Raw genomic sequence first — 13401 nt, 5'->3', positions numbered from 1 at the left:
GGAGATAATTTCTATTTATCATGAAGGAGGCATTGTGTTTCTGACAAACACATCCCTTGTTACAATATGAGTGATCTTTTAAAATATTTGTTTTTTGTAAATATATATTTTAATAACCCGACTTTCGCATTTCGATTTGCTATTGTGAATGACAACAAGAAGTGACGTCATTATATTTTCGGTTACTCCCGCTTTTTGTTTTTTCCAATAACTTAATGTTTTGTTTGCACTGAGTCATAATCTAAATAACAATAACACTTTATTTTATTGAAAATGAAAAGTAAATGAAAGTAATAAACAAGATAAACGTTCTAGCAGAACAATTTTTTTAGGAGACAAATAACTTAAGAAAATGCAACTGTCGTGATAATAAAGATTATACTCGACATCGAGCGACATCGTAAATAAAATTAATCAGGAGGTTATTTTGATAACACTTCCTTTAAGACCGCTACCGTTACCTTGACAGCGTATCGTATTTCTGTGTATTCAATGATAACCTGTGCAATATTGATTACAGGTAGCAAACACGGACGTAACTACTTTTGATTATTGCGGAGTAATTTCACTCGATTTTGGAATACCAATAACAACTCTAACGATTGCTAACCAGTACGAAAAGGTAGGTTAATTAATATATTTTCGTAACAGAAAGATAATTATAGTCTATTGGGTAATTGTGGTGGTGGTGGGGGGGGGGGGAGCCCATGATATCAGCCATGCTTCAATGTCTGCTTTTGCTATTACAAATATTGCGGACTGGAAATCAATAAATTCTGTAACTTATCCAAATCTGTTTGAAAACAATTATTTAAAATTGTGAATTGTTAATGTGTTTTGCCAGACCAATTAATCAATGTCGATTGTGCACGGAAATTAATACGTCGTACATAACGTCAATTAAATAACGTCTCATTAAAAGCATAATTTGATATACACCGGAGACATTTTTGTTATCCCCCGCCAAAGGCGAAGGGATATAGAATTGGCGTTGTCCGTCCGTCCGTCAGTACGTCCGTCCGTCCGTCCGTTTGTCACAAAACTTTGTAGGGCTATATCTCAGAAACTGTATAAGATATCAACATTAAACTTGGTGTATAGGTGTATAGATATCAATGAGGAGAAGTGACATGCACAAAAACAATAATCCCAAAGTTTCTTAAATAAGAGTTATTGCCCGTCGTTTGTATGATGTAACATTTCAGGGCTTTATCTCAGATTCCATGCAAAACTTCAACATAAAACTTCAAGCCTGTATTAATATTAATGAGGATAAGTTCCATGCTTAAGTACCCTATACTTCCTTAAATAATAGTTATTGCCCTTCGTTGTGTTTGTATGATAAAACTTGTCAGGGCTTTATCTCAGGTACGAAACAACATTTCAACATTAAACTTCATTGGTGTGAACAAAAATAGGAATAAGTACCATGCACAAGAAACATAAATACCCTTTGTTATTTTTGTTTTGGTGCAACTTTTCAAAGTTAAATGTCAGATACTCTACAAGATTTCAACACAAAATGGGTATAGATATCAATCAGAAGACTTGCAATGAATAAAAACAATTACCCTACACCTAGTTATACCCCCCACAAAACGAAGTTTAGGGGGGTATATAGGAGTGAGCTTGTCGGTCTGTCGGTCTGTCTGTCGGTCCGTATTCAGTGTCCGCTCTCTAATTCAAGTTGTTTTCATCCGATCTTCACCAAACTTTGTCTGATGTTGTATCTAGATTATGTCTAGGTCAAGTTCGAATATGGGTCATGCCGGATCAAAAACTAGGTGACGGGGTTACTTAGTGCGTTTTAAACATTGAGAATGGTGTCCGCTCTCTAATTCAAGTAGTTTTTATCCGAGCTTCACCAAACTTGGTCAGAAGTTGTATCTAGATGATTGCTAGGTCAAGTTTGAATATGGGTCATGCCGGATCAAAAACTAGGTCACGGGGTCACTTAGTGCGTTTTAAACATTGAGCATGGTGTCCGCTCTCTAATTCAAGTAGTTTTCATCCGAGCTTCACCAAACTTGGCCAGAAGTTGTATCTAGATGATGGCTAGGTCAAGTTCGAATATGGGTCATGCCGGATCAAAAACTAGGTCACGGGGTCACTTAGTGCGTTTAAAACATTGAGCATGGTGTCCGCTCTCTATTTCAAGTAGTTTTCATCCGAGCTTCACCAAACTTGGTCAGAAGTTGTATCTAGATGATGGCTAGGCCAAATTCTAAAATGGGTCATGGCAGGTCAAAAACTAGGTCACGGGGTCACTTAGTGCGTTTTAAACATTGAGCATGGTGTCCGCTGTTTTTTGTGAAGACAACACGCAAAATATTCTGTGTCAATGCGGTGGTGGGGGTATTCGTCACCTCAGTGACAAAGCTCTAGCTTTTTTATGATTATAACGTTTATCAATTGATTTGAACCTATTTCATAAACAAAATATATTTGGTGGGTGATATCAATTCAACGAATTCGCTTGTTTGTTTAAAAGTCATCAGAAAGTTGCCCCAAGTTACTAGACTGATTTACTTAAAAGTATGATGTTATTAATTCAATGAACTTATTATCAAATCTTGTATTTATGCCGACTTTAATGGAACGAATATAATTTATGTTAATTTAAGATGTTTAACGTGTTACCTGTGATGTAATAAGCACTTGCATTTAATATTTGTTAACAACGTTATTTTGTTGTTGTTTTGTCCTTGAATATGTTATATCTTGGTATACAATTGTATGTTTTGTTGAACCTTGTTTTATGATGATTACTTTACGGTCCTAAAACTACACATAGACTGATGTATACGCCTACATACCTGCTGAAACAATATATCAGGCGCATTTATATCAGATTGATATAAACGTAGAAGTATTATAAATACCTTTAATGTTAATATTAGCCAATTTAAGGAGGTAAGTCATATCACTCGGCATCAACTACGAAGTCGTCATATCCTGTAGACATGAATCGAATTTAACAATAAAAACATGTTCATACATAGATGTATTACATTTGATATGCAAAACTGCACAACGAGAGCACAAATGCATGTACAAATAATACGTTTGAGGGTTCATTATATGATGTGAAACACGTAAACCGTAATACAATATATTAAATCCTGTGCATACTGACTATATATATTCACAATACTTGTGATAGTTTGAGAAAGACATTCACTCGTAATTTTGCAGGTCTTAATGCGGCTTCTGTGTGGATTGGTCGTTTTCATTATTCACGGTAAGGGCTTTGTGTATACTGACCGAAATAGTAAACCATTTGAACCGAACATCTATGTAATATATATTTTCATTATTAAATAAGTTGGTATTTAATTAGAATTTCAATTGTATACATATATCATTAAAAGTAGTTCGGTACTATTGCTTGTGGCTATATAACTACATTTCAATCAGCGGGTGTTAAACAAGTCGGCTTGTGTACCTTATGTTGACATGAGAAAAGAGTCTTATAAGTTTTCGTCATACGCCTTAATCACTAAATGAAGTGGGTCGATGGTATAAAACAATCAATGCTGTACACTTATGGCATGATAAAATTTTTAATTCTATATTGTTCTATAAAATGCTTGCTAGCAAACCGTTAATTAATAGACTCAACGCTATGTGTCTCTACTTACCTTATTGTGCACCCCGAAATAAAAGTTCGGCGGAGCAAATAGTTGTCAGTTTGTCCTTCCTTCCTTCCTTACTTCATTCCGTCACACTTTTGTTACCGTTTCTCATAGCGCCTTCAATACTTTACCGATCTCTTTCATATTTGGCATGTAGGTACCTTGCATGGACCTCTACCTTTTGAGGAGGTTTGAGGTCACTGGGTTTAAGGTCAAGGTCACCGAGGCTAATAATAGATTTTCCGTCACGCTTTTGTTACAGTTTCTCATAGGGTCTTCACTACTTTACGGATCTCTTTCATATTTGGCATGTAGGTACCTTGCATGGACCTCTACCTTTTGATGAGGTTTGAGGTCACTGGGTTCAAGGTCAAGGTCACCGAGGCCTAATAATAGATTTTCTGTCACACTTTTGTTACAGTTTCTCATAGGGACTTCACTTCTTTACTGATCTCTTTCATATTTGGCATGTAGGTACCTTGCATGGACCTCTACCTTTTGATGAGGTTTGAGGTTACTGGGTTCAAGGTCAAGGTCACCGAGCTATAATAGATTTTCCGTCACGCTTTTGTTACAGTTTCTCATAGGGCCTTCACTACTTTACCGATCTCTTTCATATTTGGCATGTAGGTACCTTGCATGGACCTCTACCTTTTGATACGGTTTGAGGTCACTGGGTTCAAGGTCAAGGTCACCGAGGCTAATAATATATTTTTCCGTCACACTTTTGTTACGTTTTTCATAGCGCCTTCAATATTTAACTGATCTCTTACATATTTGGCATGTAGGTACCTTACATAGACCTTTACCTTTGATGACGCTTGATGTCATTTGGGGTCAAGGTCACCGAGGCTAATAATAGATTTTTTTAGGTGGTTATTAACACATAGATTGACAAAGCGCATCATCGGGGAGCATCCATCGTTTTCAACGATACTTGTTAAATTAAATAGTAAATTTCACAAGACCGGGTTAAACGTTGACGTTTTTACTTAATGCCAATATTTCTACATATAGGAATTATCAGACTTAAGCTTGTTTGCATTATTTCAGTGCCCAATGAAACGCATGAAAATGTCTTGCTTGGAAAATGGAATGAGACATCAATAGAGTGTTCCTCAAAATCAGAACTCACATTTACGTTTATAAGCAAAACATCAAATAGATCGCGAAATATTGCAGAATGTGACGTAATGAGCAAAACATGTTTTATGCTTGACAAGGCTCTGCGACACACTTACACAATTTACTACACTGGTCGCGGAGGTATTTTACAAATTATAAATCCAGAAGAAACACATGGGACTTATTTATGCTTCGAAACGTACAGACCAGAAATGTTTGCCAGCACGACCATTATGTCGCCTTTATCATTTGCGGGTGATAATTCTGGGAACGATGCAATGGTCACTGTGACGGGAAAGTCAATAGAATGTTCTTCAAACTCAGAACTCACGTTTAAGTTCTTTAACAGTAAATTAAAAGTAACTCGAACACTCGCCGAATGTGACGAAATGTCAAAATCATGTTTAATGTTTGGGAAAGATATTTCCAGCAAATACAAACTTTCTTACACTGGTCGCGGAGGAATTTTGCAAATAACCGTTTTAGACGATGAAACAACTGGCACATACATATGTTGTGAAACCTACGATCCCAGCAATAGTGTACGTACTGATATCATGGCTGACTATAAGAATGAATTTTATAACACTATCGATGTTGTCCGTGAAGTGTTACAGAATGAAACGGGTATATTTCATTTACTGTGCCATTCGTCTGTGTTACAGTAGTACTGTATAGTCTACACTTATTCTTTTAAATGCTTCATTTGTGAGTGTAGACATTTACCTGTTAAGTGCAACTTCTTATTAGTTTGTTTTATATATATATAAAATATTATGTAACATTAACATGAATAGTGCAGCATTTAATCTTGTATGAGTTTCACGTAATTGATTAAGAGATTTAACAATTGATATAGTAAATGTGTTCTATGTTGTAGATAGATCTTCGGGGAAATCTAGCACGAACAATGAAACTATTTACTCAATTGCGATTCCTGTTTGTGTCGTTGTGGTTATCATCCTTATCGGATTGATTATTTATGTTCCGATACACAGTAAGTATATGTTATTTTTCTGATAATCGTTTTTATATTGAAAATATAGATTTATTAACTTTTAAAGGTTTCATTGATTGTCATCATTTAAATTGATATTTTTTAATTTTAGAACGCAGTCAAAGTCAAGCTAACCAGAGGGTAAAGTGTTTTTCTCATATACATACACGTATCGTTTTGGTTTTTCTTAACTAGGGCTCACAGGGGTCAAAAATATTCTTCGGGTCCGGTGGGCGGGTCAAAATTAAAATACCCGAGAAAATTCGGGTCGGGTCGGGTCAGATAATACATAATATCATATAAGTTAATTAAAATAAAACTACATTGATTGTCATAGCATAGCGTTCTTAAATATTCAACTGTTTGTAAAGTTAATTGTTTAGAATAGTATACTTTTTTTATTTGATTTGTTTAATTATGAATGAAATACTGAACTGCATACAACTATTTATTAAGTTGACACAACGTTGTTGAACTTAATCAGCAAACGTAAGTATTACTTGGAAAAGCGATCACAAGTGCATGTACAGGAAAAAACAATCTGTCAAGCAAAAAAAAGATTGTCTTATTTTGAGGAGAGAAGCCAAAATAACTGTCACTATAAGCTCTAACTGCATTTTCTACTTTGAAGCCAATATTTTTTATAATACAAGTTTCGTTTTTTAATGTCGCCATTTTGGGATTTGAATAACAAATTAAACTCGACATTAATGCTTTTGGTGCGTCACTTCTAATTATTTATGACTATTTGTAATAACAACACAGCTTAAACTGATATAGGGTGTGATTTTACTTCACTTGTTTAAAAGAGATGATTTGACTACACGTTCATCATGTAATATTGTACTTTGTAGATTGCGAGTCGAACCGGTATCGTTCGCAGAAACTTTGAGATGTAAACTCCTCGCTTAAATGCATTTGTCTATCCTACTAAAATTCGGCTCTATTTAAGCTTTATAATTAAAAAAAAATAAATATAAGTCTTAAGTCAGCAATCGATTTGCATTCTTTAAAAGAACACTTTAATCTTAGCTTTAAGTTTCTTTTTTACAAAGTGCGTGCGTCTAGCATATTTGGGTGCTTCTTGTGTAATTCATGTGAACTATTTTATTTTTAGGTTGAATTTAATAGAAAAGCAAAAGAGGTAAATATCACATATGAAGAATGAGCTTCGTCTTAACTTGAAACTGCTGTAGATTGCAAAATAATGAACAATGTTTTCTAGAATGGGTTATGGAATAAACGTATGTTTTTAATTTATAAATGAAATTTACCTTTCGGCAAATTTACTTCTATTTAGTGGATTTTATTTTCAGTACTATTATGCACTCTTGTTAAAGGCAAATGTATATAAACTATATTGACTTTATAAAGTAGTGTATCCAACAAGGTAATGATTAATAATTAAGCGTCGATTGGTATCTATTTTTGCTATCGACGATATACGTTTGGAATATGTCAGAAATATGTTTATTTCATAAACATTAGCAAGCGATATTAAGGCGTTTATCATTCACGATTTCCTTAATTTATTTTTTAACAGAACGAAACCTTTTTGGTGGAGAGCTCCATGGATATTCGACATAGCCGAGAAAGGGTACGCAATTTAAAATATTGTTTGTATTTAGAAAAGTGCTACATACACATACGTGTGACCTTTCTGAGCGGTTCAAACCAACTAAATATTTGCATTATTTTAGCCTTCAGCGGAAAACTAACCGGAATATGTTGGAGAAAAATCTAATACACTACTGATCATTTCAACTTTACAACGTATTTGAAACGTTTGTAATACACAATTTTGACTTAATATCGATGAAAAGTGTAACAACCCATTACCTTTTACTTCGATTTATGATAATGAATAATAATCTAAATATTTTTTATGTCACAAATATTTATCGATTGTTGAGTATAATGTTTACATTTCGATTATACCTATGACACATGTTAATAAAGTAAAACACGTAAAGTGCTATTCTTATCTATATTATTTTTCTAAGAAATGTTTTTGTAATATGTGTTCATTGTTATATATTTTGCAAGAACATGATAGTAGCTTTAAACTCAAATACCATGGTGTGTTCGTCCCTATGGCAACATGGTCAAATATGTCATGAAGCTTTAAATATTTTTAATCCTACCCGAAAGCGGTTCGTACAAATAAAACTAAGTACATTTACTATTAAAAAGACGCTTCCAAAAGGTGTTTGTTTCCACATTATTGTTTTAACATCCAACCATGTGCAAGTCTAAAGTACATCATGTATCAGTTTTAGTATGAAAACAATCCTTTGTGAACTAGATGCAAGCTGTCACTCGCGTTGTACGCAGCACAACGCATATTGTTCATGATAATCATTGCATAGGTACACTATTGAACGCACTCTGAATATGCATAATGATCGAAGAGTCGTCCTATTATCATCGACAGCTTTAGTAATGGGTAATTTGTCACCACACTACCCATAATTGCATCAATTAATTAGCCTGTGCTAACAAAATCCATGTCTCGTACTAAAGGAAGTACGCGCTACAACAACAAAAGAGACGTATGAACTAGAGTCGACCACAGTGGAAATAAGTACTTTTGCTGACAAGGTAATCGAAGGCGTGAACACTACATCCATGTCTAAAGAAGATGAAATTAAAAGAGGTATTGAGTAAAAACAAGGTGACGGGGACGATCAGTGCTAGCGACAACGCGAAGGTAAGAATATTTATTGGTTAAAAGTCGTTTTAAATTTATTACACGCAAATTGAATAGTCTTCTGAAGAAACTAAAATACAAACTGTTTTACGTGTAAACGAATTAACTCGATTTCTATATCTATATTGCTTAATTCATTGCATGTCAGTTGTGATTAGTTTCGTTTCTTTACTACTCGTAATCGCAACGTCTCGTGCTGTCGATCTACATTCGTTATGTTATTGCTCTTGTGCATGAATATCTCCGTGATTAATTATTTTTAATCTTTTACTCCCATATTGCATACGGAAATACCCAGCCATGATGTGATTGTATCTATAGAAAACACGCGTCTCCATTTTGAATGGTGTATGCTGGTTTGCATTAGCTTCTTTAAATTGAATCAACCCCCCCCCAAAATGAGTTTTTTACGTTTTTGAAATGGGCTTAGAAAAATTTGTATTTCTAATAACGCGCCGTAAAATCGGTGTTCTAAATTTATAGACTTGCAGTTGTGTTAACACGACTACTTAGTAGTAGTGTATGTTATTTGAAGTAATTCGTGATTCACATGTGTTACTGCATTTTCTTATTTATGTAGTTTAATTGTGTGACGTTCTAGATTTGCATTAATTAGATAAAATTTAAATGCATTGTGATTTTCAGGTTGGACCTGTCATATCATCATGTACAATAGAAAAAAGTTCGCTGCAATTTACGATCCATATGCATTCTTAACTAGTATTTATCACGTTTACGATAAACCGTTTTAGTTCATGTTCGTGTGCACTGTTTTGTTTTCGGATAACGGAGCCACACTGCAATCAATAAAATATCATTAATTTATTAGATTTCTTTCGTTATTGGTGTTAGGTTTACCCTAAAAAAGTTAATTATGAACAGAGAAATATAATGAAAATATTTTTTTACTGTATTATGTATTCACTATTACATCAGGTTTACTTGTGCTGCGTTCAACGCTTAATTTTTGATTTATCATAATTATGTAATGTCTTTAAGGTATTATTTTAAGTAGTTACATACCAACACCTTCACGTCGCTTGACTATGACTAATTGAATTGAAGGCAATTTATAGTTGTGTAACTGCAAGATTTGTTGTTTCAAATCAGCATCTCTGTTATGAACAGATTATTTAATGAAAATCTCAACGTTCCCATTTAACCTTTTAGAATTCCAACCACCAACTTTTTAAAAGCAAATACTTTACTAGAAATTCAATCATATATTTTAACGTATACCATCTGTTCGTCTTTCGAACATCTTATTGTGTAATCGATATCCCCAATTATTCAAGAACACAGTTCCACGCCGATTTGTTGTATCGTGAAGTTAGCTGTTTGTTTGTTGATGCATCGACTAGTTGGAACTTTTGTAGAATAAGAAACCACAGTAGTATTTTCTTGTTTATTATAACATACTTTATACAGGTTATCGTGTCCGAAACGTTGTTTATGAAAAATATACACTTAAAATTGCTCGTTGAATTTTGACTTCTTTTCGTTAAATATGTTCCTTTTTAAATGATATTAGTATGAACGAAAATCACTATAAAAGATATGCAATAAACTGTTTCAGTGATACAAGCTTAAATGAAATGCAAAAATATCGATACAAGTACAATTAAATGAATAGTCTCACTGCCTAATTCTATTACTTCATTTTCAAAAGCCAGAGAGAGTTGATAATGTGTTGGAAGTCAAGTTCTCAAATCTAACAAATCAGATAATCATCTCGAAGAAAATACACTAGCAAACCAAACAAAACATCAACGTGTGTGTGTTCTTTTGAATTTTGTTAAGAGCAGTAACACGCACGCACCGGCGAATGTACTAGTTATAAATTATCACCCAAACTGTAAGAGCCGATCAATTAATGAAGGAAACTGTATTCAAGCATGTTGGATTAAAAAAATAACAACATGTACATAACAAAGTAATTCTTAATTCTCTTGATAATAGAATGCTTCGGAAAATTATATTTGAGACATACATGTAATTTGTAGTTAAAAAAACACATTGAATTTTGTTCACGTAATTACACATAAGACATAAGCCACTAGACCCAAAGCCACTTTTCAAAAATTAACACATTTGTTACAATAATGTTCACTTGAAATATTGAAACGCAAAACGTATGGGGCAAAGATGCGTAAGTTAGTGAATGCAAACTTACTGTAATAGTTTAACGGTTCATACTTAATACATGAATCGTACTTAAAGTTATAAAGTTTCCTAAATAATTGAGCGGTTTAACAAGCTTTATGCTATGGAAATGTTTCATGCACACAAGATATAATAAAGGAATTTGTAATAAATCTATAATCTCCTGGCAAAATTTTGAGCGGAACTTAAAAGTGTATGAATGTCTTTTTTAATTAAGGATGTTGGCTTATTATTGTGTACAACCATTATTCATTAGGTTTTACTATTGCATTTTATTCCCTCTTTTTTTCAAGACGACGGCACTGGTTATTAGATGGGAATGGATCTTTGAAGGTGGCTGCACCAGCAACTAGTAATGTTACCACAGATTTAGCTTGTAGTCTCAGAAGGGCGCAGTTGACAAGAATATAACTTGAAAAGCATATATTGTTCAAAAGCTTACCATATCGATGCATTTTATGGCTCCAAGTATCTTATAGCATCAACTCACCCGCCGTTATAGCGCTATACTAACTAGACACATTAAGCGAATAAGGCTTCAATCCAGGGCTTCTTCGGCGAGGAACTGATAATACGACGCTAAACATTGTTTGAACAATATCCAGGATGTAACTGTACGACTGCGAATCACGTTTGAACCGTTTTATGAATGGAATAAGTGTAGGAGATGAGAGTATACAATCCTGGTGGGGATTACTTGGTTAACATCGAATGCTCTGGTGGATTGTTTACGTCAAGGATCTAAACGACTTATTATAAACGTTTTGGATATAGCTTAATGTGTACTCATTGGATGCCTGAGATATTGTTTTATGGATTGGATCATATAAGAACTCAACATGTAAGTGTAGCAGTGGAACGCTTACAATATTCGAACCAAAGCAAAAACTGATGTCCCGTGCGTAAAACTGGACATGGAATATTGTGTACCTGAAATGTTTGTTGGATTTGTAAATGGGTAATCATGTTAATCAAGAATAATTATGCAGATATGCCTTGAAATTTATACATCACCAAAGTACCTTTATTGTATTGATGGTCAAAGGTAAAAAATGGCCATAAATGAGCTTGTTAGGGCCATGACTATGTCGTTCAATGTGAGATTTTAAAATCATTTGGCACATTTGTTAACCATCATTGGACGGTGTGTCGCGCAAAAGAATTACGTCGATATCTCCAAGGTCAAGGTCACACTTTGAGTTCTAAGGTCAAAAATGGCCATAAATGACCTTGTCCGGGCCATAACTTTGTCATTCATAGTGAGATTTTGAAATCATTTGGCACATTTGTTCACCATCATTGGACAGTGTGTTATGCGAAAGAATTACGTCAATATCTCCAAGGTCAAGGTCACACTTTGAGTTCTAAGGTCAAAAATGGCCATAAATGAGCTTGTCCGGGCCATAACTATGTCGTTCATGGTGAAATTTTAAAATCATCTGGCACATTTGTTCAAAATCATTGGACGGTGTGTCATGCGAAAGAATTACGTCGATATCCCCAAGGTCAAGGTCACACTTTGAGTTAAAAAGTAAAAATTGGACATAAATGAGCTTGTCTGGGCGATAACTATGTCATTCATTGTGAGATTTTAGATTGACTCTGTACATTAATTTTGTTCACAGTCATTGGACGGCGTGTCATGTGAAATAATTCAAGAGTTCAAAGGTCAAAATGGCCATAAATAATAATGGCATAATAATTCTTAAAACTCGCCATAAATTAGCTTCTCTTGTTTTGTGAAGACAGCATGCACAATATTCTGTGTCAATGCAGCATGTGGGGGTTTACGTCACGTCTGTGACAAAGCTCTAATTATACATATTTTTTTTAAAACAATTTTGTGCTTTTTAAAGATGATTGAGTAAGAGTAACTTTTGTTACAATGAAACATGTGATGGCAGAAAATGCTTGATTAAATATTGACATTGTAAATCTTCAAGGTTTATTTGATTCCTGAACATTTAAGCTGTTGTAAATGTTAACCATAATTTTACAAAATATGAAATCACTCCAAATTCAAAATGTTCCGTTCTTATTCGCTTACACCAGCTAATCTTGTAAATTTATATTTAAGACGACGCCTGAACTAAAGAGTTCTGGAGGAACTGCGTATGTGAAAAAAAACTGAATGTGCAAGAACCGCAGAAATAGGATGACACTGTTGAAACCTTGGGCATGACATGGAACCGACGTGTATTTAGTTATAATTTTATTACAATCGCACCAATGTTTTATATGAAACACATTTAAAAATTAAAAAGTCATATCATTCAACATGTCTATTCGTAATAAAAAATTATAAGAAACATGTATGTAAACTAAAAACTAAATTAATTAAATCTAAAAGCACCATTTAACAACAAAAGATTCGGTTTTGAAACAAAGGAAAATTTGGGAGTTGAAAGAGGAAATCAGTTTTACTTTATAACATGTTTACAAAGCTTTACATTTAAAGTTTAACACAGTATGTTTAAATTAAGCACAATTGTAATGTGTACAGGTATTAATGTTAAATTGTTTGCATGTGCATTATAGTAGCTAATAAAAGCAAGATGATCTCTTTCTGTCGATCTCAGAATTATCAGCATGCATGTGTTAGGACATAATGTTGATGATTGTCAGCCTTGAAATTGCCAACGAGGCTTCATATAAAAACAAGTCTTAACAAGAATGGCTGGAAGGTGAGAGCTTCCTACGTTCAGATACCTCCGTTGAGTGTCTCGGCCTAAATATTGTCTGGCCAGAAGAGGTCCCGATGACATGGTAAT

At 34.0% G+C, this 13401-nt stretch overlaps 1 protein-coding gene across 3 annotated transcripts; it reads left to right on the top strand.

Moving 5' to 3' along the window:
- The first annotated feature begins 477 nt into the window (after positions 1-477).
- Positions 478-13174, top strand: LOC127865555 (uncharacterized). Of its 3 annotated transcripts, none has more exons than XR_008042683.1 (9): positions 478-622; positions 3196-3241; positions 4689-5302; positions 5641-5757; positions 5870-5898; positions 6875-6901; positions 7301-7354; positions 8281-8467; positions 10924-13167. XR_008042683.1 is itself a non-coding variant. In XM_052405399.1 (9 exons), exons 2-8 carry the CDS (start codon positions 3202-3204, stop codon positions 8422-8424), a joined length of 1110 nt encoding a protein of 369 aa, XP_052261359.1. In that variant the 5' UTR covers positions 478-622; positions 3196-3201; the 3' UTR covers positions 8425-8467; positions 10924-13174. The 3 variants fall into 3 exon arrangements, 2 of the variants coding, with proteins under 2 accessions (XP_052261359.1, XP_052261360.1); XM_052405399.1 differs by having other exon boundaries at positions 4689-5387; positions 10924-13174; XM_052405400.1 differs by lacking the exon at positions 6875-6901 and having other exon boundaries at positions 4689-5387; positions 10924-13174.
- Positions 13175-13401: the final 227 nt, after the last annotated feature.

This window comes from Dreissena polymorpha, chromosome 2 (assembly GCF_020536995.1).
Source record: "Dreissena polymorpha isolate Duluth1 chromosome 2, UMN_Dpol_1.0, whole genome shotgun sequence".
Taxonomy (NCBI): domain Eukaryota; kingdom Metazoa; phylum Mollusca; class Bivalvia; order Myida; family Dreissenidae; genus Dreissena; species Dreissena polymorpha.
Note: the sequence above shows the minus strand (reverse complement) of the source record. Positions and strands in the feature narration are given on the sequence as shown.